This window comes from Lacerta agilis, chromosome 7 (genome assembly GCF_009819535.1).
Source record: "Lacerta agilis isolate rLacAgi1 chromosome 7, rLacAgi1.pri, whole genome shotgun sequence".
Classification (NCBI taxonomy): Eukaryota; Metazoa; Chordata; class Lepidosauria; order Squamata; family Lacertidae; genus Lacerta; species Lacerta agilis.
This window is the reverse complement of record NC_046318.1, coordinates 79737618-79763786: the sequence shown is the minus strand read 5'-3', so window position 1 is coordinate 79763786 and position 26169 is coordinate 79737618. Positions and strand designations below refer to the sequence as shown.

The following is a 26169-nucleotide window of genomic DNA, read 5'->3' as shown; positions in this document are numbered from 1 at the left end:
AATCTATCCCATATGCATGTAAAATGATAGGGAAATTGTGAAGTCCTGAATGATAATTTCCATGAGAAGAACAGTTTAATGATACCTGCGGGAAAATGCGTGCATGTGAATACATACACAGAAAGAGATTAACATAGGAAACAAAAGAATAGAATCATGGACAAACATATGCCCAAATAAAATGGAAGTAAAGGGAAACATATTTGTACGTCCCTAGCTCAGATGCTCAGTACTTTGGACACCTCATGAGAAGAGAAGACTCCCTAGAAAAGACCCTGATGTTGGGAAAGATGGAGGGCACAAGTAGAAGGGGACGACAGAGGACGAGATGGCTGGACCGTGTTCTCGAAGTGACTAGCATGAGTTTGGCCAAACTGTAGGAGGAAGTGAAAAATAGGCGTGCCTGGCATGCTCTGGTCCATGGGGTCACGAAGAGTTGGACACGACTGAACAACAACAACAACAACAACAAGCTTAGATGCATTGGTTAAAGAAATGCTTCCCTGTGCAAGCAAAAAGAATCACAGTTCTCAACTTGGAACAGTAAATGCAGACCGAATTCCTCTGCAACTTCAGTGAAAGGACAGCTAAAAATAGCACGAAGCAACAGTAAGCAAAAGGGGCCAGCTGATATCCATTACTCATTTTGTTGGCCGATAGATAGAATAATTTTTTTTCCCAAGGCAAACTACTCTTTAGAACAGTGGATTCAAGGACAGGGTCTTAGTTGGTGTCATTTTGTACTTTAAGCAACTCAAATAATTAAACTGTGCAGGAACTGAGGTTGCAGGTGGTGAGTGTATATGTCTGAATATTCTCTTCATGGAAAGAATGTGGGGGGGGGGGCTACTGTATACAGAAAAATAACATGTCAGGAAGAGGACAAGGCTGAATACTTGACATTCAAGCTTTTTATATGAAGGGAAGAGGCAAGGGAAGCATTCAAACCTGCAAGCTCCACACAACTGCGTCAAAATGGTGCTGTCCAAGGACAGCTTTCCTATCCAATCTTCTTGTGTGTAAATGCTTTGGGTAATTCCATTGGGTATGCACATGGGACCCCCCCCCCCAATCATTTTATTGCTAGCTGCTTTTCCATAGTTAGTGTGGACCTCTTTTTCTCTCCTTGAAAAGTATGTGGAGCTGAAGAAGGAAGCTGGAAGAGTGAAACTCTTTCCCACTTCCTCTTTCAACTCTAAGCGCTTCTCAGATTAATTCTGCTGGATCCAACTTTTACCCAGTTGCCTTGGGAAAGTGTTGTGTGTTTGCATGTGCAATTTGTATTTTTTTCCTGTCTCTCTGTGGGGAGAGGAGAATGGTGACAGAAGAGGGTGGCATCCATGTCCCTTGCTCAAAACTCCAAATGTGTCCACTGTCCTCGAAAGATTGGCAACCTGTTCTGCCCAAGATTTTGGCTGTCAAAGGCAGTAAATTATTTTGGATTCAGATAGACAATGATGACCACCAAAGTTATTCTTTAACAGTTTTTTATTTATATGATGAGGATTTATAGGCTAAGGAATAAGAATCTTTCTTATTCAAAAGTTTAAATAGAGTCTTGGGTATAAAGCCTAGAAATAACTGAGACTGCATTCAGACAGCACATCTCTTCATTTCCCCAATGTTTCCTTACCTAATAATTCCTGTGTTTTATAAGATCTTTCACATGACACAAAAGCCACTTTTGGATATCTAGCAGAATCTAGAGGAGGTTTAGTACACAATTCTGTGATAATTGCTTCCAGAAAAATAAAATAAAATTGCAACCGCATTAACCCGAAAAATTGCAGGAATTTTGTGCTGTACATTCTTTCTCCATTTTCACAAATCACACCATTGTGATGAAATATGGGCTGGTATTCTAGCACACAGTTCCCCCCCCCCGCTATTTTCTTGGGCCAGTCTTGGGGAAACACAAGTACACATGCTGAGAAAGGGTGACATGTCTGGTGACATCTGCTGTTGTGTCATACCACACCCACCTGCTTGGACATATCCAAAAAGGAGAAATCTTTAATGCAGCAGGTAATGCGATGCAAAAGGAATGTTAGAAGCACTAGCCTTCTAACCAGGAAGACTAACACAACAATAGCCACATCCAAATGCATTCTAAGAGTGACACTTTAAAGCTTGATACATTTAGGATTGCCATAAACTTTTTCGGACTGCACCTTGTCCGACTTGTACAGTCTGTGAAACCTTACATGCCATAATAAATGTGGTTGTGTTAAAGAGGCCACAAGAACTTTTGTTGTTTCAGCTACAACACACAAATATGGCTTCCGCTCTGCAAGTGGTTAGAATGAAATATCAGAAATGTGATTACATACATTGACCTTGGGTGCTGGATGTAAGGGTGCTATAAAGAGCCAGTGTGGTGTAGTGGTTAAGAGCGGTAGATTTGTAATCTGGTGAACCGGGTTCGCGTCTCCACTCCTCCACATGCAGCTGCTGGGTGACCTTGGGCTAGTCACACTTCTTTGAAGTCTCTCAGCCCCACTCACCTCACAGAGTGTTTGTTGTGGGGGAAGAAGGGAAAGGAGAATGTTAGCCGCTTTGAGACTCCTTCGGGTAGTGAGAAAGAGGGATATCAAATCCAAACTCTTCTCTTCATAAAATTATATTTTCCTGAACAGGCATTCTCTCCCTCCACTTCCATACACACAGCATTCCTGCGAAATTGGAAAGTTGAGCTTGACTTCACGATATGCACTTGCAAGAAGAAGAGGTAGCTTTGCCTGAATGGTGTGTGTTCCTAGCCATTAGCAAATGTTGCTAGAGAACAGCCAAGAAGCCGGGGGGGGGGGGGATGAAATTCCCTTTTCGAAGTGCTATTAGTCCAGCTTGCCAGCAGATGGCTCATGAGTGTCATGAATAAAATCAGTGAAAGAAACACACATTTTGGGTCCTGGCTCTATTGTCTTTCTTTCCCAGTTTCCACAACAGTTCTCTTCTATATTCATTATTTCTAGTACATAAGAAGCACCTGGCTGCTGATTCAGACCCAAAGTCCATCTAGAAGCTGTCTGCTTCTGGGAACATGCAAACAGGAACTGGGTGCCACATTGCTCTGCTCATATGCAGTTACCAGCAACTGGTATTCAGAGACATTCAGAGAGCAGTATTTTATTTTATTTTCTCTATCCTGAATTTTCCAAAATTCAATTTCATCGGATGACCCTGAATTCTACTATTACAAGACAAACAACAACAACAACTTCCTATTAACTTTATCTGTGTAATGCATAATTATGCAGTTCTATCCCGTTCCCTCTTACTGACTGCCCCCCTCATTTCTTCAACCTTTCCTGAACTTTTCCCAGCTCTCCTTTTTGAGGTGAAACAACCAGAAATGTACAAAGTATTCCAAATATGGTTGCACTGTAAAATTGTATAGCAGCATCATGCTGTTGTTGTTCATTCATTCAGTCGTGTCCGACTCTTCATGACCCCATGGACCAGAGCACGCCAGGCACGCCTATCTTTCACTGCCTCCCGCAGTTTGGCCAAATTCATGCCAGTCGCTTCGAGAAAACTGTCCAACCATCTCATCCTCTGTCCTCCCCTTCTCCTTGTGCCCTCCATCTTTCCCAACATCAGGGTCTTTTCCAGGGAGTACTGGAGCCTCAACTTCAGGATCTGTCCTTCCGGTGAGCACTCAGGGCTGATTTCTTTAAGGATGGATAAGTTTGATCTTTTTGCAGTCCATGGGACTCTCAAGAGTCTCCTCCAGCACCATGTTAGCAGTTTTATTTTCAATCCCTTTCCTCAAAGCTTTTGATTTATCATGGGGGAAGCCTCCTTAATCTCAGTTTTAATCTTCTTTTAATTTACTGATGGCTTTAATTGTTGTTTAAACCTTTTAACTCCTTTTCCTTAATTGTAACCTTTTGCTTTTAATTGTTTCTTGTAAACCAAAGAAACAGATAAAATCAGCAAAATAGTAAAAAAAATTAAATAGTAATTTACATGTCTGGATAGGCTTGCTGACATAAACAAAGTTTTTCACCACGGGGATCCATGAGAGTATAGCGAATGTGCCCTCCTAATGTTAGCAAGTCTTGAGATAGTTTCAGCTCTAAACTGGGGAAAAATATCCCTCCATACCTACAACATGGGAAGAATGCCTTAAAGCTGTGCGACCTGATGGATGCTGTCCATGGTCCTGAATTTTGCTTAAAGTGCTCACTCTGCCTGAGCTGACTGATCTGCCCAGTGATCTGCTCAGAGTGAGAAACAGAACAGGGTCGGGAAGTTTGTAAGGATTTTGTAATGTTAATACCCTTCAGTGCAGGGGGCAGCAAACTTTTTCAACAGGGGGCTGGTCCACTGTCCCTCAGACCTTGTGCGGGGCTGGACTATATATTTTTTTTGGGGGGGGAGGGGGTGAACGAATTCCTATGCCCCACAAATAGCACATAGATGCATTTTAAATAAAAAGGACACATCTACTCATGTAGTACTCGTGCTCTGGTCCATGGGGTCATGAAGAACGACTGAACAACTCATGTAGTCAGGGAAGATGGGAATTGTAGTCCAGCAACGTCTGGAGGGCCGCAGGTCAGTCACCTCTAACATATAGAATCCCGAGTTCCACAAGGGAAGGGTGTGACACTGATGTGATGGATGAATGCAGAGATGGCAAGGAAGCCCCTTGGTGGAGAGAATAAAAAAGCACAGCAGGGGATTGGACCAGATGACCCTCGTGGTCCCTTCCAACTCTACAGTTCTATGATTCTATGAAAACATGCCGATTCCCGTGGGCTGGATTTAGAAGGTGATTGGGCCAGTTCTGGCTCACGGGCCTTAGTTTGCCTACCCATGCTTCAGTGGCAGGCCAGACAATGGAAAGAGTAAGAGAAATTATGATGTGATGGTAAGAGCTACAGGCACACAAGTGTGACATACTCCCCAGCTGCGAGGTTCTACCAAAGAAGAATGGCAACTTAAGCTGACAGAATATGCACAATTCACAGACTCAACATATAGAATAAGAGAACAAGAAGAATATACATTTAAAAAAAGATTGGAAAATGTTTACTGAATATATGGGAAATAATTGTGTACAGCTGACAACGCTGGCAGCATTAAGATAGATTCAACAGTGTAAAAAAGTTTTGATGGATGCAATAATGGAATACTGAATGGTATAGTTTTTGGAAAATACGCAGGGATTTATGATATGTAAAACGAACCATGGAAAGAGAAGAAGAGAAGGCATCAATATCTTAAGGATGTAAAATGAGTATTTTAAATTGTAAAACAAAATACTTAATAAATTATATATGAAAAAGAAGTGAATATCTGGCATGTCTTTTCATGCATTTCCCCCTAATATACACATTTATGCAAATCAATTTCCCCTTATACAACACATTTTTATGCATACCTTGCTCTTATATCTGCATCTTTTTACACATTACTTTGCTGGAGGACTGTAGTGGAAAACTCAGATGAGTAAGAATGGAGAAAGGCTGTGTGTTCTGCTCACACATTGATCTGTGAAGTGAGAATTAGGTAGTTTCACCTATAATTGCAAACTGAATGAAGAAAGGAGGAAGGCTAGAGCATGAGACTCTTAATCTCAGGGTCATGGGTTCAAGTCCCACATTGGGCAAAAGATTCGTGCATTGCAGGGGGTTGAACTAGATGACCTCTGTGGTCTCTTCCAACTCTTCAATGCTATGATTCTATGCATCTAATTTCTTCCACAGTTAGGACCAAGGAACACACAAGGGCTCAGGAAGCACTTGTACTAGACATTTTCAATCAATATATCCCCTCCACAGACACCTTTGTGATGATGATTGCGTAAAATTATCCTGTTCTTCTTCAATAAAAAAGGAGACTAAATTGTGTCAAAGGCTTCCTTTTGCCTTTGACTATTAGACGATGGCATGAGAGGCATTCTGATAGAGCAATGTTCCAGATATTATTAACTCTAGGCTTTATTGGTATATTAGAGTTTTCCTTCCATCATTGGGCAATAACTAGTCTAGCTGCTGTTAACAGGAAGGAAATTAATTCTTTTGATTTAACGGTAGAATTTGTGGTCAAATCTAATGATAGTAAGGCCTGATAGATAGTTTAGTGATTTTGGAGGTCAGATAAAAGTATTTTCCCTAATTGAATACATGGAACTCGCAGAACTGACCGCGAAACTCCGAGACCAGAGGGAAGAAACGGCACAGGAGGACTGGAAGAAATTTAAAGACTATTTGAAACGTCGTGAAAAGATAGACATTTGAAATTGAAATCAGAGGACATTTAAGGCTACAGTAATGCCAGAAGTTATATTAAGATAGGATATAAGAAGTAGTTAGAAATAGGATATGTTTATTTTTATTAGGATTAAAATTAAAGTTAAATGATGATTATTGTTTTTTAAGATTAAGATTTGATGAGAAAGAAGATTTTACAATGTTATAAAGTTACTAAAGAAGATTAGAAATGAACGCAGAAGAGAGGATGTGAGGAAGTCCCCAAACAATGTTAGGAATAAGATAAGGATAGCTAAATAAGTGTTTGTTTGTTAAGATTTTTGTATTTCTTGTAGTTTTGTAGTTTTTTTTGTAGTTTTGTAGTTTTTGTTGTATTTTGTATTTTGTGTGTGCTTTATTGTTAAAATTTAATAAATTCCTTAAAAAAAAAGTATTTTCCCTAAAAGGCGTGGACCAGGGTACACTCCCACCAAACATGAAAATAGTAACCTCATTCTACACAGCTTTTCCAACATAATGGCGAGCTTGAAGAATTTATTTTTGGTTTGCAGTATTAAATCAAAGAAGCTCATTCATCTATTTAGCACAGCACTATTGGACCCAACCCATCAAGACTGTTTATAGTGCCCTAGCTGTTGAATTCACAATTGAGAGGCCATCAGATTAGCAATGGAAATCTGCAGCTTTCACATCATTACAACCTGGCTTCTGTGTGGCTGGTCTCCTGCACAGATTACATGAAAAGGGAGGATGTGGCTAAGGGCTTCTTGAACAGCCAGTCAAAATACAATCTTGTGTAGGCTGCAGAGGAAAGGAATAAATGAGTAGATCTCCTTTCAGATCATGACTGAGTCGAGAGCCAAAACCAAACAATTTGCAGAAGGGAGACATTTTGCCACTTTCTATCCTGTTGAAACTCCCACATGTTCAAGAAGTGTGTGATGTGCAAAAAACCATCAGGTGATGATCTGTTCGTCACTGTATACCCATGCTAGGAAAAGCTTCATCTGTTGGACATCTTCCCCAAATGCAGTTGTCAGATGCATTTGATCCCTGTATGGAAAAAAAAGAAAAGGAAACATAAAGCACAAACATTATAATCCTATTCCATGATGATTGCTCAGTACTTTCATGCAAATTTACAGTTTAGGGTTTGTTTTATTTCGGCTTTAAGCCCATAGACATAACAAACAAGAACAGAGAAAACGCGCACATTCTGATTTACAATCACTAGCAACAGAATAGGTTAAAAGATATACAAATTAAATAAATTATAATGGAAATTAAAAATTTCAAGTTGTGTATAACAATCCATTGCGTCTCTTGAGTGTCACTACTGAGGTTAATTTTTTTTGGTCATTTGTAGGGTTACAATCGTATCAGAATCTTGCAACAAAAGAGCAAGATGAGACTCTTCCAAATATCCCGGCAGTTTTTGAATTAGTGGAAGCAATAAATTCTTTCGGGCAGCACAATATAGAGGGCAGATAAACACTATGTGATGTAGGGTTTCAATCGAGCGGTTGTCACAGGCACATAAATCTGAGACTTGGCCCTTAGAAAATCTATGAAAAAGGACGTTTGAGGGGAAGGCATTAAAACGTGCTTTGATAAAAGCAAAGCGGTGGCTAGCAATAGAGAGAGGTGTTAAATAAGCTGGCACTTGCAATGAGGGAACAATGCCCAGGTCTTTCATGCAAGTGTATTGCGGTCCTTGGTCTAGCTCCAAACAGCAAATCACACACACTCACATTCCCTTCTCAGCACACGTTCTTCATTTTATGCTTTCGTAGAGACCCAATTATTTATCATTTGTGCTCTTTGCTTTCCTCTGTGGCTATGTGGAGGGCACACATTTTGCAAGAGTTCACACTTCCTCTCTTTAGAACCGCAAGAACTCTCCCAGCTTCCTTTATTCAAAAGCATGAAATAACTTATTCGCCCCTGACAAAAGCAGCAGCCTACAACAACCCCCCCCCAAAAAAAACTAATGCATGATGTATTTGGATCGAGCTCCAAAGCTAGAGAACGAAACAGCAGGCAGAGATTTGTGAGAGTCTCTCTGGTGACAATCATAACCCCCCCCCCAAAAAAAATAACAATAGTATTGGTGAACATTTTAAGTGGAGAAGGCAGCTGTGAGAGAGCCTGATTAACAAATCTGTGCCAATGTCCCTAATGGCACTTATTGGTTGGGGCCAGTAACAAGCAGCCCAGCAGCTTATTTAATCCTTAACCTTACAATCATCTCTGCCTCCTCCCTCCACCATTGCATGGGACCATTCTTTTAGAAGAAAAAAGGACCTTTGCCTTACAAGCCCTCCATAGCTCATGTGCCAAATATCTCATGACTCCCACCACACCAATAGGACAAGTTAAGATCGACCTCATCCTGCCAATAAGTGCAGGGCTATGCTAGGTATGGGAGAAGCAAGCCTGTTGAGGAATAGCACCTTCCTGTAACCAGTCAATTTTTGAATTTGCTTTAAAGGTTTTGTCCAAGAAGGTAGACTCCAAGCTTCAAAGACAACTTGTTCTGTTTGCTCAGTTCCAACCATGTTGCAAATCACTTAGCCGTGGATGGAACCCAGAGTATGACGCTGTTACCTTCTCCTGCTTTTTATTCACTACCTCCAGGTCTCTGCTTGCCGGAGAAGCTGCAGAAGCCCCATTCGGGGTTCTCTTTCAGTTCCTGCTTCTCTGGACTCCTGCTTGCTGAAGTAGAGAACACTTCCTGGATATGCTTGCCAAGAAATGCTGCTACCACTATCTAAAGGTCATGATTCATGAGACTCCTAGAATATGTGTGTGCGAAACACGTGTCTACCAAAAAGGATCGCCAGCAGGGGAATAACAGCATGAATGGACTATTGTGCTCATGCCCTGTTTGTGGGCTTCTCACAGGCATCTGATTGGCCACGGGAAGGAACAGGATGTTGGGTTAGGTAGGCATTTAGTCTGATCCAACTGTCAAACTCTTCTTATTTTTCAGTGACCGTGATTAGGCTGTGGAACACCCCTCCAACCAAGATGCATCTAGACCCCTCATGAAGTGCAGAAAGTAGGTCCTACATGTTCAGACAACTCCATGTCTGGGGGGGGGGGAGCAAGTTAGAAGAATGGAGATTCTAACTAAACATCAGGAAGAACTTTCTGACAGTAGTTTGACAACGGAACAGACTCCCTTGGGATGTGGTGGACTCTCCTTCGTTGGAGGTTTTGAAGCAGAGGTTAGATGGTAACTGTCAGTTGAGATCCCTGCACTGCAGGGGGTTGGACTAGATGGCATTGGGTTATTTCCAAATCTACAATTCTATGATTCTGTATCCTCTGAGAGCCAGTGTGGTGTAGTGGTTAAGAGTGGTAGACTCGTAATCTGGGGAACTGGGTTTGTGTCTCCACTCCTCCACATGCAGCTGCTGGGTGACCTTGGGCTAGTCACACTTCTTTGAAGTCTCTCAGCCCCACTCACCTCACAGAGTGTTTGTTGTGGGGGAGGAAGGGAAAGGAGAATGTTAGCCGCTTTGAGACTCCTTCGGGTAGTGAAAAGCGGGGTATCAAATCCAAACTCCTCCTCCTCCTCCTCCTCCTCCTCCTCCTCCTCCTCCTCCTCCTCCTCCTCCTCCTCTTCTTCTTCTTCTTCTTCTTCTTCTTCTTCTTCTTCTTCTTCTTCTTCTTCTTCTTCTCTGCCAGCTGGAAGAAACAGAAAATCCTCTTTTCGTTTGTAAGCTCTGGGTTCACAAAGAGTTAAATCTTCTGCCAAGCAAAGTTTCCTGTGCACAGGAGATCGAAATCTTCACCAGAAAGACTGCTGGATCACTTTGCAAAAATCTCTGTGGCCTGTTTCTGGCACATCAGCACCACAGATAACCAGCTCCTTCTGCAAATTGCAGTTTCCTCTTTAACTGAGAGTAGCATTCAAGCCTCTTTAAAAAAAAAAAAGCAGTCTGTGTAGTTCCCTCCCAGGCTCACAATGCACACTGTGTACATGTGCTCTCAGATCAGTCAGCAGCGTGACGTGAGCCAGGGGAAGCAGTTCGTGCCCTCTCTTCTTCAGAAACAGCAGTACTTGCTGTGGGCTGGAGATTTCCTAGGCTGAATGAACACCCGGAGATTCTCAGGAATCTGTGAAGTCTGGGAGGGGCGTGGGTGCGTGGGAAGAGGGTGGATCTGGCTAGAAGGGGTGGAGGAGGAGGAGGGAAAGAGCTGCTGGAGAGACGCCAGTCGAGAAAAAGCCGCGAAGGAGAGCAAGAGAGCGAGCATCAGAAGGGTGTGTGAATAACAGGAAAGCAAGCAGACAGAAAACATCCCCCCACTGAAGGAGGGAGGAAGGGCTGTTACCAGCCAGCCAGATCGCGCATTTTGCTGGAAGCTTTAGGTTCCCCAGGAGGGACTGGACAAAGAAAGCATCTGTAAGTTATGTCTGTAACTTTTATACCTGTAAGTTTTGATTTTCCTGGTTGTTGTTTTTTTTAAAGAGAGTTTTGTGTTCCCATCTCCTCATTTTGTACTCCTCCAGTTTTTGGTGGGGATCTGTGATGCTCCTGGGGACCTCTTCTCTGGTTTCTCATTCTCTCCTTAACCAGGCGCTCCAGAGGGCACCGGTAACCATGGGTGTAGCCAAGGGGGGGCACTTAACTGCGCCCCGCCTCACATAAAGCCCGCACCCCAACATAAATCCAGGCTATGCCTTGCATTTAGGTGGGGGGGGGGTCAAGTCACTCCGGCTTGCATCCTGAGCTGCCCTCTGCGAACACAGAATTGTGAAATGAGAAGGATCCTGGAAACGCATCTAGCCCAGCCCTCTGGTGAGGCTGGGGTCCCACCAGGACAGCATTGCTGATAGGTGGCCATTCAGCCTCTGCTTTAAACCTCTAATGCAGGAAGGTGTCTCTTTGAAAGGACAGGAATAAATCAAATCCCTTTCACTGGACAGAGTCTGATCCAAAGGAAGATGCCACTGTTGGGAGCATGGAGAAGTTTTGTTTTGGTACTGTTCTCAATATTTTTCATGGCCAGGTTAAGATATTTCTCTCCCCACACACTCTCACTCCTTTTCATTTTTTAAGTAGTATTCAAAGTTGTAAAAGTTTTTATTTTTGGTGGTTTCTAGCTAACCACAACGAGGCTCCAAGATTTGTTAGGTGTCTGATTGTGATGTAATAGCAGTTTCTCTCCCACCACTTCCTCTGTGGGCTGATTCAGCTTCTGCTTCCATTCATTCTTGTCATCCTTCTGCCTTAACCTCACAACCCCCATATTTTAACAATGTAAGTGTTGCTTTTAAGTATCAGTCGCCCGGATGCACAATAACAATAGCATTAATAACAGTAATTTATCAAACAGTTTTATGGAAGGTTTATAACATTTTGAGCATGAAAACCCAAATGCATTTATAAGAAGATTATAAAAAGGAGTTAGTCAGAAAAGAATAATAGCAAAAATAAAAATAAAATAGCCATGATCCTTACAAAACACAATTAAATAAAAAAGAGAAAGAGAAAGAACAGATTAAAAATAACTAAAAGAAAAGAGAAGATTGGGGGGGGGGAATGATTAAAAAGAAGAACTCTTGATGTGCGTATCTGACAATTATCAAAGTGTTTAACATACGCACTCCATAATAGTTTTGTCCCCTCTGCAGGCTGTAACTTTGCCCAAATTTCCCTCTTGAGTCCAGCCTTTAACTTGGAGTTACTCAGACAGCACAAAATGACTCTTCTAACATCCTTCTAGTAATCCAAATTGATATTTCTCCAGTTTCTATAAGTCCTTTTAAACAGTTACAATAATAGTAATTGTAATGCTGGAATTCAGCTGAAAAATCTACTGTTTTCGATGATTGTTTGTTAACTCTGTGTTTGGGCACCTATTGAGATATTGCATTCATATTTTGCATGATGGTTCCAGAGATCAAGGGATGGAGTTTGTCTATGTTTTAATACAGGGGTGGACAACTTCCAAGAGACTGCGATCTACTCACAGAGTTAAAAACTGCCAGTGATCTACCCCCTTTTTGTTGAGCTTTTTTTTTAGGAAGGAAAGCCTTGTTTTGGGGGGTTCACGTAAAAGTTGTTGAGCTTCTTTAGGGAAGAGGAAAGAGACATTGAGCTTTTTTTTTTAGGAAGGAAAGCCCTATTTTTGGTGGTTCAGGTCATTTTAGGGGTGCAGGGCAAAGATGTTGAGCTTTTTTTTAGGGGAGCCAAAGATTTTTAGCTTCTTTGGGGGGAGCCACCGATCTACCGGTGATCTACCACAGACGGCCAGTGATCTACCGGTAGATCACAATCTCCCTGTTGGACATGCCTGTTTTAATACAACTGGATGTCATTATGAATCAAGATGGCAGACTGAAACTTTCAAAACTTCACTGGTTTTAACCACTGATTTCAAAACTTTGCTGATTTTAATCACTGATTTCAAAACTTTGCTGATTGTTTAATTTTTTTGGCATTCTCATGCAAAGCCATATGTGGAGCTTCTAATGTCACCCGTTCTTGCTAGCTTTCGGTTGCCTCACCTTATAAAATAGTAAAAGTGTCAAGATGAAATGTTCAAATACTTCTGTAGTCCATCTCAACCAGCGTGACTAATTCCCCTCTGTCTCCTCTCTCCAACAGAAGAGAAATCGGTGTTGAGTATTATGAGCAGCAGTGAGTGGCACAGCAACATTTTTACCATGGACACTGACAACACATATCAAGTGAATGGAGAGCAACTTCATGCAAAATGTTTCGAAGAAGAAATCTACAGATATGCATTTTCTGAATTGGGTTATTATACTAAACCCATTGTCATCCTTATCTGCATATTTGGGTTGTTGGGGAATGGATATGTTTTGTGGCTCCTTGATTTCCATATTAAGAGAAATGCTTTCACCACCTACATCCTGAATTTGACTGCAGCTGACTTTGGCCTGCTCATGTTTTTGTCTCTGTCCCTTATCCTTTTGTTTGCTGATGACCTCTGTGGAATACCGCTACCTGTCCAAATTTCTGTAATACCCCTGTTACACTTATGCCAATTTTGCTATACTGCCAGTCTCTGTTTCCATACAATCATCAGCATAGAAAGATGCCTCTCTGTCTCTTTTCCAAGCTGCTACCAACATCGGCGGCCACAATCCCTTTCGTCTGGGCTATCCATACTAGTCTGGATCCTGTGTGTCATGTTCTGCGGAATGGAGATTTCATTTTACCTGGTTTATAATATGATGTTATACCCAGTTGTCAAGAGCATGTTCATTGTGGTCATATGGGTTTTGCCTCTAATTTTAGCTGTCTTCACTTTGCTCCTGCTTGCCAAAATGTGTTGCAACTCTCGGCGCCGACTGCCAGGAAGCCTGACTACTGCCATTCTTCTCTCCCTCCTGTTTTTCCTCCTCTGCCATGGCCCATGGAGCATCGCATTTCTGCTATCCTCCCCTAAACATTCACAAACTCTTATTGCACTTTCTCAGCTCCTCCACTCTGTCAATGGCATCATTAAGCCAGTGCTTTATTACTTGGTGGGGAAACAGGGCAAATGTTCCTCTACAGAACCCCTGAAGGTCATTTTCAAGAGGGTCTTCCAGGATGAATACTACCCTCTACAAGCGAACGGGTTGACTGATGCAGAGATACTTGGTGCAGTAACTTGTTCAACCCAAGCCATCAACTGACTAAGCCAGCATTGTTCTTGAATGGAAATGCTTTGATCCTGGACTATGTAAGAATAATTGCTCATAGTGGACTATACCATGAAGCTCAAGCTCCTTACCCAGGAATGAAGATGCAAGATGTAATCAATAGGCATAACGAAAAGCCATAGCTTCATTAACTCAAAGGAATGCTCTTCTCTTGCCATACTGATTTAACTGCCACTTCTCTCTAGCTGAGTATTGATAAAGTTGCTGTCAGGAACCTCAGGGTACCTCCCTGTGTGGAGTAAAGTCGGCCATGTTGATGACTATCACTGCCTCCAGTGGGAGCATAGTCCCATAGTAAACTGCTCAGGACCACAATACCTCAAGGATGGCCTCTCTCCATGTGAACCTACCTGGAGCCAGAGATCCTCATCTGAGGCCCTCCTTCATGTGCCTCCTCCACAAAGAGGTCTCAAGGGTGGCAACATGAGAACGGACCTTTTCTGCAGTGGTTCCCCATTTGTGGAATGCTCTCCCCAGGGAGCTTTGCCTGGCACCTTCCTTATACACCTTTCGGCACCAGGCAAAAACGCTCCTCTTTAACCAGACCTTTGGCTGATTCACATCCAATACCCTTTAAAAATGTATTGGGGGGCCCGCTCTGTTATTGGGTTGCTTTTGTTTATATTATATATTTTGTGTTTTTATAGTGATTGTATCTTGTGGACTGCCCCGAGACCTGCCGGTATAGGGAAGTGTACAAATTTAATACATAATAATAACAGTATAACTATGCACTGTGTGAATTGTTTTGTCTGTGTGAAAAAATACTTTCTTTTGCCCCAGATGCTGTAACCTTTCCTCATGGGGGAGTTTGCTGTGAGGTTGCTGAGTTTTTACTGCCTATGTGTTTGTCAGGCTTCAGATAATCGGATTCCTCCCAGAGTGGCAGCCAATAAGCAGATAAAAAAGGAAGAGTTCTTACCAAGTCTTTTATTCAAGATTCACAGTAGAAGACATAGCAATGCCACCTCTCTTAGATAATGGCATTGATCTGTGTAAAGTCCCACCCCTCTCCTTCTCTCCTATCATACGTCATCCCTGCAGCAGCCAATCTATGCTTTCTGTCTTTGATCCTTCTGTTCTGCTACTCTCAACACTCGCCAGGACCTGGGATAAGTGGGGCAGGTGGAGGGTCTGGCATGCTTTCCAAAGGCACCAAGTCTGTCAGCTGTCTCCCCCCTAATTCTTCTTCCTCCTCCTGCTCCTCTCCCAATATTTCCCAGCTTCTACCCTCTGCAGCCTCTGAAATGTGACCTTCTGCAAACCACAGTTGTAAGTCTATACTGTCTCCCTCTTCTCTGGGAAGTGCAGGAGGAGGAGTGGGGGTGTGTGTCCTCCACCATTCCACCTCAGACCAGTCCCTGACAGTGTTTCATATGCAGTCCTTTCAGGCACTGCTATGGGTTCTTTGAAACGTTCGATTGGGAGGAATTCAGTGATGTACTAATTCTGTCTACTTAAGCATGTTTGCTTGCTAGTCAGAATGATCGCCCTCTTCTGCCACACTTCATATTGCAAGGTTTATCCCACCCCCTGCGGGCCAATTTTGGTAAGCACATGGGGTGGTGGTGGTGGTGGTGGAATTGTACAAGCGGGATATTTGCTCAGGGCTTCTGCTGATGGGGATTGCTAGCTGAATCCCTCCCGCTTCATTTGCAATTCTCTATAGTCGCCTTGCAGCTTTGGATAAGACAGTGAATGAATAAGGTTATTCGGAAGAATAGCAATAACATATGCAGCTGCTACGCCTTGCTATGAACTTGCATCTTGTCTTCTAAAGTGGGAAGCAGGTGGCCAAGGAGGTTGGAGGAGGTGGATTTAGAGCAGTGTGACCATTTCTACTGCTCTGGGGTCATCGGAAGGCACCAGAAGTCTGTACTGAATAGAAGGCTAGAGGTGCAGGGCGCCAAATTTTTGCCTTGCAGAGGGCGCCAGTGAAATTTGAAAGACCAAAGACTTGGAGGAGGACTGACCTGATAATGTACCACAGCAAGATCCACAGTTTCTTCTGCTCCTGTCCATGCGAGTCAACAACCATGAGCCCCCTTGCCACTGATGTGCCTGTCATAGCGTCAGCTTATTATTGGATGTAAAAGGTTTGCCTTTTGTATTCTTTGATGTACTACTGAATATCACGTTGCTTTTTATGACCCCAGAGCTGCACCACTCCATTCATGGTTAGCAGCTTTTAAGCCTTTTGACAAAGTCAATAAATGTGTAATGAAACTAAAGAATGAAGCTAGTCAATATTGATTGCTTTCTCTGTTCCAACTGCTTCTTTCTCTTTGAAAATGTCCCCATGTGTACAGGAAAGAGTGATGCTTCGTTCTCATGTTCAGTGTGTGTGACTTTGGCAGTGCAATTTTTAAAAGATTCAGGTAGGTAGCTACGTTGGTCTGACACAGTCGAAATATATATATTAAAAAAATTGTCCAGTAGCACCTTAGAGACCAACTAAGTTTGTTCTTAGTTGGCCTCTAAGGTGGTGCTACTGGACAATTTTTTTTAAAATATATTTTAAAATATTGTTTAGGTAGAGGTTTAACAACAACAACAACAACAACAACAACAACAACAACAACAACAGTAATATTTTTTATTTATATCCTGCCTTTGCCCTGACAGGGACTCAAGATAGCATACGATAAAAACAAGAATGGCTGCATACATAGAAAGAAACAATAATTTAAAAACAACAACACACAATTAAACATTGATGGAACAGCTTAACTCTTAAACTGTAATGTTTGATGCAATATATTAGTTAACGTGAGAAGAAATTAGAAATTCCAGCATATTGTGTGCACCATAATATTCAACCTAGAGTAGCATCACATTGGCCAGTGACCCAAAGCAAGGTCGTGACTCATGTTTCCCCCAGTCAAGATAGCTCTCTGAAGAAAGGAAAGTTCATAGCCTTCATTTTGCCCTTCTTCCACTGCCTGCACAGCACATCACTCTATATATTTAGTAAGATAAAGTGGCCTACTGTAGGAGAACAAGAGGAAGGAAAATGAAAGACAGGATACATGACAACAGAGACGAAACCAAGGCAATTTTCCGAGTGGCTACCAAGGTGCTAATTTTATTTTGGCCACAATGATCGCCAAGCTGAGCTTACATTCCAGCAATTTCTATTATTGCTATTATTCATTTCATTGCTATGCCCCTATATATTTTAAAGAAAAAAACTTTGGTGTGGTTTAAAACACGTTAGAGCATCAAATCCAGAATAAAACAATACTGAAGAAAGTTAAATATACATTCAAAGCAAAATAGTTACCGGGAAACTAAAATATTATCTTAATCATTTCAAAAGAAAATATTACTAGCAGAAGCCAAATATAAAATGTGCATTTAAAACAGCACAATTAACAAGATAATAAAATGTTATGGTAAGCAGAGAACATATTTGCTCCTGTTGTTGCCAATCCTACCAAAGGTGGGCAGCAGCTGTGAAAGCTCAGACCACACATTTAATTAGTGGAGTCCGCAGAGTCTTTAAGAAATGTGGTTTATTTACTCATATTTACACCTGAGTTTAGATGGAGGGAGTGCAGAACCTCCCTCCCCAAGAGTGTCTCTTGCTGCTTCTCGAGCAGTCAGCTATGCTCACCAGTCTCTAGGTTGCAGCCTGCACTCATGAAGTTCTCACCTTTGTTCTCTTTCCTCTTCCCAGAACATATCCAGGAATATATAGGGGAGGAACTGACACACAGGGGTCTGGGGATACCTTGTTCCCCCACAAACCTGTAACAATATTATTTGTGGTGGAACTAGGTTAGATTGGAGATGCAGGAGGCTCTGCTGGGGGACCAGATGGCTTCAACAGCAGATCAGGCTTCACACTTCGTGACCATCTGTGTTATTTTCACACTTTCAAATCAAGGGTGTGCTGAGCTTCTCAAGTGATGGAGTTGAAAAGAATTCTGCTTATTCCTTTGAAGACTTGGAGCCCTTGGTATTTGAACAAATCCCACTTTGGAACGAATTGCTATTCTTCATTAATTTGTATGCCACCTGATGCCCAAATTAGCTCCTAAGCAAATTACAAGTATAAAAACTAAAGGAGCAAACATTAAAAGGTGAACACCCATGATTAAAAGATGCAGAAAAGAAGTAGAAAAAATGGATCTACAGACTTTTTCCAGAATAAACCTATGTTGTTGGTCATCTCTAATGCCATCATGACAGCTTAGTTTACAAGGAGAGACTTAAGGAGTCATCATCATTGAATCTGTCGTGGCTGGAGGACTCCGATCTTCTCTGCAATCAGCTTTGTCACTAAAAACTCTTTCCAGCACCACCTTCAAGGGTTCTCTGGATCGATGTGTCTTTTTCCTTCCAATTAAGAAGTAAATGAATGGATTGACACTGCTGTTGATAACAGCACATACTACTGCTAATGCCATCATGATTATTGTTTTAAAATCATAAAGAAAATATTGAACACTTATTGTGACACTGAGTGGAACACCAAAAATGAGGAAGAAAAGAAGCGTGAGCAAGAGGGCTGTGTAGAACTTTCCTCGTTGGCATCGATGTAAACTGCAGCAGACCTTGATGAAAAGGATCACCGTACAGATGAGCACAACAAGTGGGCAAAATACAGAGTTGATCATATGAATGATGCTAAACATTTTGTTAGAGTCTTCATATTCAGTTGAAATGAAAAAGTGATCGATTCCGAAGACCAGAATGGATATTGCCCATATTAATGCACAAACAATTTCAGACATGTGTTCTAGACGGTGGCATCGATACCAGATTGGGAAGGCAACAGAGAGACATTTCTCAACACTGATGGCTGTCAGTAGATATAAGCTAATGTCATGTGCGGAAATAAACAGCCCAAAACCCAGCTCAGGCGAAATTCCTCCTACATTCCAAATGGTAGCTGAAACTGAAAGTGCTATAGTCACAAGGACACAAGAATCAGCTGCAGCCAAGTTCAAGATGTAGGTGGTGATGGGATTCTTCTTCACGATGAAGCAGAGAAACCAGATGACGATTGCATTCCCCACCAGGCCACATAGGAATGCTATAAGTGTAAATATGAAAAGACAGCCAAAGAGAAGCAGGTAATATGTGAAGGAAGAAAGATCAAATTCATCATCTTCATTTGGGAATGCTGAAGGCATGTAGTCTCCAGAAACCCCATCAATGGTTAAAGCAAGTGATACTGCTGTGCTCAGCTCAGCCATAATGAAATCTGTTCCTTTGGATTCTGCCTTCTTCCCTGTCCCCTGCACTATGTCTGCAAGCAGAAGAGATGAGGATCAGAGGGGATAATCGCTAAAAGTAAGTGCCTACACAAGTCCAATATGGAAAGCTTCTAACTCATTTGTTATAGTTACAGGTAGGTATCCGTGTTGGTCCGCCATAGTCAAAATAAAATAAAATAAAATAAAAAATTCCTCCCAGTAGCACCTTAGAGACCAACTAAGTTTGTTCTTGGTATGAGCTTTCGTGTGCATGAAGTGTGCATGCACACGAAAGCTCATACCAAGAACAAACTTAGTTGGTCTCTAAGGTGCTGCTGGAAGGAATTTTTTTTTATTTTATTTCATTTGATATAGGCAGCACAGGAAAGAGATTAACAATACTCACCTGTCACAGGTTCAAGAAGAATAGAAACATAGAATTCTTGAGTTTGAAGGGACCCTAAGGATCATTCAGTTCAACCCCCTGCAATGCAGGAAAAAGTTTTGGGCAAAATAAAGAAGAGGTTCATATAAGAGGCACAAGACTCCAAATGCATATAAGAATTATCTCTGGTTACACAGTTTTCTCTGCCTCTTCCTCTATGATGGTATCTCGGCCAACTGTTGTAACTGTTTATCAGGCTGGAATTATCAGGGTCCAGAGAGGAAGATAGATTATACACAAGTTCTGAGTTGGCATGACTTTAAACAAGCCTCCTCCAGTCTTTTGGACTACAACTCCCACCATGATTAGACAATGACATCTGATGACTCTGTCCTTTTGTGGTAGGCATGTGATGAAGTAATCAGTGAACACATGTGTAGCTACTCTATTCAAGATAAAACTATAACAGATGATGATAAGTATTTGATATTGTCTTTTAATATTTTGATTCAGTGAGCAGGCCTCTTTTCTCTCTTATGGTCAGAAAGCTGATCAGAGGATGGTGTTGAGGTTTAATTGCTGTAGTAGTAGTAGTAGTAGTAGTAGTAGTAGTAGTAGTAACAATAACAATATAACAATAACCCTGCCCATCTGGTGCACCTGCTCCCCTTATCTTTCACCTACAGGTCTTGTGATTAGTGTCTGAAGGACACTGACCTGGCAACCAGCCAGGTAGGTCACTGTGACCTGGTAACTGGCCAAGGATGTGGTCATTCTTGGGTCTACTAAGAGGGGGCTGTACACTGCCTGCTTGCTTCGCTGCGAGGAAGATCTGGCAAATTAATACTGAATTCTGTGCTGTATGTATGCTGTGATTGTACTTGCTTTGCATTTGAAGCCTGTACCTTCTACTAGGGATCTAGGGGAAGCCTGTATACAGGTGAAACTCGAAAAATTAGAATATTGTGGAAAAGTCCATTTATGTAAGCAATTGTTTTCATTAGCTACTGGAGTTTAATATATGAGATAGACTCATTACATGCAAAGTGAGATATGGCAAGCCTTTGTTTGTTGTAATTGTGATGATTATGGTGTACAGCTGATGAAAAGCCCAAAGTTGAAATTGTTAATTTGGGGTTCTCATCAGCTGTACACCATAATAATCACAATTATAACAAATAAAGGCTTGACATATCTTACTTTGCATGTCATGAGTCTATCTCATATATTGCTTTCACCTTTTAAGTTGAATTACTGAAAGAAATGAACCTTTCCACGATATTCTAATTTTTCGAGTTTCACATGTATATGTGATGGCCTGGGACTCAGGCTCAGACTCAGAACTCGAGGAGTCTCAGCCTGCACCGGATCCTCTGCCTTGGACATCAGCTGAACTAAGTCGGGGGCCTGATTCTGAGGAACCTCAGTCTGCTCAGCCTCCCCTGCAACAAGCACCAGCTGAGCCGAGTCTGGGGCCTGAGTCTGCCCTGGTTCCAGATGTGGGGAATACCTTGTTGCCGTCAGCCGGGTCATCACCAGCAGCTGGCCCACTACCAGCTGAGGCTGCGGCAGCTCCTGGGTCCAGTAACCCACCGGCGTCTCCTGAGCTGCAGAGACTCAGGGCTGATAGAAGGAGAGACCTGAGTACTCGCAGGAGGAGTGCTTGCCTTCAGGTGAGACGGGGTGATGAGTCGCCAGGGGATCGGGACCGACCATTATCCTGTCTAAGATAAAAGGCGGTCAGACCCTGCCCCAGGTTGCGGGAGCAACATTGTTGGTTGCTAGATCCTGCCTGTGTTCCTGCCCTGCCTTGGTTTCCTGCCTGCGTACCTGTTCCTGACCTTGCCTGACTCCCTGCCCTGCACCCAGCTTTGGCTACATTGGACTGTCTCCACGTTGAACCTTTGGACCATGGACCGGACTTGGACCTCTCCTCTCGGGTAACCCACAGGACCAGCACAATATAGTGAAATTGCCTTAATACTTTGGACCTGTCAGTAAAGGACTGAACTGACAGAAGAGTTGGAGTCTGACTGCTTGCAGCACAAAACTGCACTGCCACAAACCTACATGCTTGGGGAGCTGCACACATTTGGCACAAAAAGCCAACAGGCAAATGGGAGCTGATATTTTGTACAGTGGCTCCTCTCTTCCAACTAATACCTATTAATCTAATATGAAGTCATTTTGCATATGTAAATTGTATGCTTGACCGGAGACAATTATGAGGTCCTTGCCAGAAATGAGATGAAGTTGGCATATTCTGGGACATTACTGTGATTTGAACCTTCAATGTGTATCTTTTCCCAATAAAAAGGGGAACACAGCGATTTCTCACATGAACTGGCTCTCCAGGTTAGAGAACAAAACTCTCCACTGGAGTTAACTATAACCTGCAATTCTAAGCACACTCATAAAGGAGTCCCCCCATGAAATGTGATTAGGATCACATTGCATGAGAGAACTGTGACAAATATCGCCACTTCTGCCGGTTCCAGTGACATAAGAACAGGCCCTCTACCTGATTTACTCTACTCCAGTGCAACATCAATTGAGCTTCTTGAAATGGGAATAAAAGGTATTTTTTAACATCTTTTAGAGACAGGCCAGACCTGCATACCAGGCTTGTACATCACTGCTCCCCATTCCCAATCCTGAAACACAATGCTTATGTAAAGAAAACATTGTATTGGCTTGACTTAATCCATCCATCTTTACAGATTAATTTAAAAGGTTCTATATACACTGAATGCTGTTTTTGACATAGATACTTTTAGTATGCACAGATACAAATTATTGTATCATTTAGGTTTTGATAATACTTTTCTTTTGAAGAAAAAGCTGTCACAGAGTCCCAATCCTTAGCATGCCTCTTATACGATCAGGTCCACATTCTGCCGCATTCTGAATTAGTTGTAGTTTCCGGGTCTCCAAAGGCATAGTTTCCTGAGTAGTTTGACCATCAAATCAAATACCATGGCATATGAAGTTAGATAATTTCAGTTAAAAGAATACCCCCCAACCCATAATTAAGATCCTTAACTTTATAATCTAATCTACTACTTTGTTTTTCCAACCTGATGACCAACATGTTTTGTACTACAACTCCCAACAGTCCCATCCAGCACAGCCAGATGGGAGTTGTAGTCCAAAACATCTGGAGGGCACCAGAATAGGGACGGCTTGTTTCAAATCATACTATCTCAAAACGTGTGCACAAGTTCTCTTCTGCCCTTCATGCTTCCCTTGGGTTGCAGTCTGAAAAACAGTCTCAACAGTTGGCCTAGATAGCATCTTAGAGGAGGGGTAAGCAAAGATTGTGTAACCAGAAGTCAAATGCATATGCATTTGGAAAGTTGTGCCTCTTCTTTGCTTCACCCAAACCCTTTTAATTCTTCTTGAAGCTGCAGCAGGTGAGTATTGCCAAAAACATGATCTCTTTCCCGTGCTACTTTTTTAAAAAAATAATAATTAAAAGCTTTGCATATTGCCACTTATTTGCAAATTAAGTCCTCTTTAGTTCAATGACAGGTAGGTAGCCATGTTGGTCTGCCATAGTCAAAACAAAATTAAGAATAAAAAAAAAAAAACCTTCCAGTAGCACCTTAGAGACCGACCAAGTTTGTTCTTGGTATGAGCTTTCGTGTGCATGCACACTTCTTCAGATACACTGAAACGGAAGTCAACAGATCCCCACTCCCTCACTATATTTAAGGATCTGGTGACTTCTGTTTCAGTGTATCTGAAGAAGTGTGCATGCACACAAAAGCTCATACCAAGAACAAACTCAGTTGGTCTCTAAGGTGCTACTGGAAGGAATTTTTTATTTTATTTTGTTTTAAATGAAAATGGTTTTTTTTTATAAGACCAGAAAAAAATATAATGTATTGTTGCTTAGTTTGCAAAAAATGCTGATATTCTTTATTCTTTTCAGAGTGATATGTTGGATGTAAACCAGATCATCAAGGACCTGGCCTCTATGGTATATGAGCAGGGTGAAACAGTAGGTAGGTATCATTGTAGCATAATGCTGTTGGTTTGTTGCTTGTTTCGTGATGTTCCTTGAATCCTTTTATTTTTTATTTTGTTTTAGTTCAATGAGAATTCCATGAGTAGACTGGGATATTATGGTTTAATGTCCTAAGTGCACTTACTATGCAAAGTAAGTTTCCACCAAGTAGAACTTGTTAATTGAAACTTACTTCTGAGTGGACATGCTTAGGAAGCCATTTATAGATATTATTCAGAAGGGAGTGTTATTTTTTAATATTTTTAAAAACAAATGTTTACCTTTTTATGTGACTGCTCAAGGCAGTGTATGCAATGAACATGAAACAGTCTGAAATGTTAATAACATCATGGGAAAATCACCCAAATGTGATTTTCATTTTCACAAGAATTTGAGCTTCTTATTTCCCTCAGATTCATAAGCCAAAATGTACAGTTCAGTACTTTGAATATGTTTTGTTCTAAATATGCTATGTTCATGTGTAATGTTATTTTGGTATTCCTCCCAAATAGTTCTTAATTATGGTTTGAGTAAATGGGGATATGAGGGACTGCCTTGGGATAAGCCCTGGAGAGTATACTTAGAGAAACTTCAGTTAAGAAAAAAGATATATTGCTTTGCATTAAAGGTAAAGGGACCCCTGACCCATCAGTTCCAGTCGTGTCTGACTCTGGGGTTGCAGCACTCATCTCGCTCTAAAGGCCGAGGGAGCCAGCGTTTGTCCGCAGACAGCTTCCGGGTCATGTGGCCAGCATGACTAAGCCACTTCTGGTGAACCAGAGCAGCATTTACCTTCCCAACGGAGCAGTACCTATTTATCTACTTGCACTTTGATGTGCTTTCGAACTGCTAGGTGGGCAGGAGCGGGGACCGAGCAACAGGAGCTCACCCTGTCACGGGGATTCGAACCGCTGACCTTCTGATCAGCAAGCCCTAGGCTCTGTGGTTTAACCCACAGCGCCACCTGGGTCCCTTTGCTATGCATTACGTATGCGTTTTAACTGGTCTTTATTGATGATTTCTTCTGATCTCCATCCTTTCTGCTTGCAGCAGTCGTGCAGGTAAAGGAAAAATAAGGTAGAATCCAAAGGAAGTGATTTCATCATGGCAGAGCTGAACACAGCAGCGTCACTTGTTTTAACACACACCACTGATGGGATCTCTGGAGATTACAGCCCTTCAGCATTCCCAGAAGATTATTTTGAATTTGAGCTTTCTTCCTTCACAGCCTTCCTACTGCTCTTTGGTTTTCTCATGATCCTTATAATATTTCTGTGTGGTCTGGTGGGGAACGCAATCGTCATCTATTATCTCTGCTTCATTCTTAAGAAGAATCCCATCACCACCTACATCTTGAACTTGGCTGTTGCTGATGCTTGTGTCCTTCTTTCTGTAGTAGTTTTATATTCCTCTTTGAAGGAAAGTGATCCTAATTCCCTAAGTTCCATATCACCATATCTGCTTTTTTACACATATACCACAAGCGGATATCTCCTGACAGCCATCAGTGTTGAGAAGTGTCTCTCGGTTGTCTTCCCAATCTGGTACCGATGCCACCGCCCAGAACACATGTCTGCAATTGTTTGTGCATTAATATGGGCAATGTCCAGTCTATTCTTTGGAATTGATTCCTTTCTCATATACTCTTCCATAAAGTTTCTAGTCATTTCCACGATCAGCTCTGTATTTTGCCCACTTCTTGTACTCATCTGTACTGTGATCCTTTTCACCAAGGTCTGCTGCAGTTTACATCGGCGCCAACGAGGAAAGTTCTACACAGCACTCCTGCTTGCTCTTCTTTTCTTCATTATTTTCGGTGTACCATTCAGTGCCATGATGACCCTTATAGGTTTTGAAGTTATTGACATTAAAAGCATTGTATGGGGACCACTAATATGTATGACATGTGCTGTTATCAACAGCAGTGTCAATCCATTCCTTTACTTCCTAATTGGAAGGGGAAAGAAACATCGACCCAGAGAACCCTTGAAGGTGGTGCTGGAAAGAGTATTTGTAGACAAAGCTGATTGCAGAGAAGATCAGAGTCCTCAAGCCATGACAGCTTCAATGATGATGACTTCTTAAATCTCCCCTTGTAAACTATGCTGTAGGGGGGGAGGAGGAGGAGGAGGAGGAGGAGGAGGAGGAGAAGAAGAAGAAGAAGAAGAAGAAGAAGAAGAAGAAGAAGAAGAAGAAGAAGAAGAAGAAGAAGAAGAAAGAAGAAGAAGAGTTTGGATTTGATATCCCGCTTTATCACTACCCGAAGGAGTCTCAAAGCGGCTAACATTCTCCTTTCCCTTCCTCCCCCACAACAAACACTCTGTGAGGTGAGTGGGACTGAGAGACTTCAAAGAAGTGTGACTAGCCCAAGGTCACCCAGCAGCTGCATGTGGAGGAGCAGGGAAGCAAACCCGGTTCACCAGATTACAAGTCTACCGCTCTTAACCACTACACCACACTGGCTCTCCGGGCACTATAATTAACCCCACACAGAGTTACAATTTGCAACAGCCCTAAACAAATTACAGTGCCCAGAGGGTGGCAATGCTACCTTTCCACGCCCTCCTCCTCAGTATCAGTGCTGCCCTTGTAGACATTTCAAAGAGGTGTGACTAGCCCAAGGTCACCCAGCAGCTGCATGTGGAGGAGCCGGGACGCGAACC

The 26169-nt window shown here is 42.1% G+C and overlaps 3 protein-coding genes across 3 annotated transcripts; 2 read left to right on the top strand and 1 right to left on the bottom strand.

Moving 5' to 3' along the window:
- The first annotated feature begins 12879 nt into the window (after positions 1-12879).
- On the top strand, positions 12880-14018 carry LOC117049410 (mas-related G-protein coupled receptor member X1-like). The gene has a single exon (XM_033154067.1). The coding sequence runs from the start codon at positions 12901-12903 to the stop codon at positions 13879-13881; it is 981 nt and encodes a 326-aa protein (XP_033009958.1). The 5' UTR covers positions 12880-12900; the 3' UTR covers positions 13882-14018.
- A 4054-nt stretch (positions 14019-18072) lies between these two features.
- LOC117050485 (mas-related G-protein coupled receptor member H-like) lies at positions 18073-21030 on the bottom strand. Its single transcript, XM_033156151.1, has 2 exons — positions 20835-21030; positions 18073-19165 (listed from the first exon to the last, which is right to left on the bottom strand). Exons 1-2 carry the CDS (start codon positions 21028-21030, stop codon positions 18123-18125), a joined length of 1239 nt encoding a protein of 412 aa, XP_033012042.1. The 3' UTR covers positions 18073-18122.
- A 3580-nt stretch (positions 21031-24610) lies between these two features.
- LOC117050484 (mas-related G-protein coupled receptor member H-like) lies at positions 24611-25591 on the top strand. The gene has a single exon (XM_033156150.1). The coding sequence runs from the start codon at positions 24611-24613 to the stop codon at positions 25589-25591; it is 981 nt and encodes a 326-aa protein (XP_033012041.1).
- Positions 25592-26169: the final 578 nt, after the last annotated feature.

Coding starts and splice junctions, on each gene's coding strand:
- LOC117050484 (XM_033156150.1), top strand. CDS start 24,611: ATGGCAGAGCTGAACACAGCAGCGTCACTTGTTTTAACACACACCACT.
- LOC117049410 (XM_033154067.1), top strand. CDS start 12,901: ATGGACACTGACAACACATATCAAGTGAATGGAGAGCAACTTCATGCA.
- LOC117050485 (XM_033156151.1), bottom strand. CDS start 21,030: ATGACCCGGCTGACGGCAACAAGGTATTCCCCACATCTGGAACCAGGG. Junction 19,166..20,834: donor TGAGACTCCTCGAGTTCTGA/GTCTGAGCCTGA, acceptor TTCTGCTTGCAG/ACATAGTGCAGGGGACAGGG.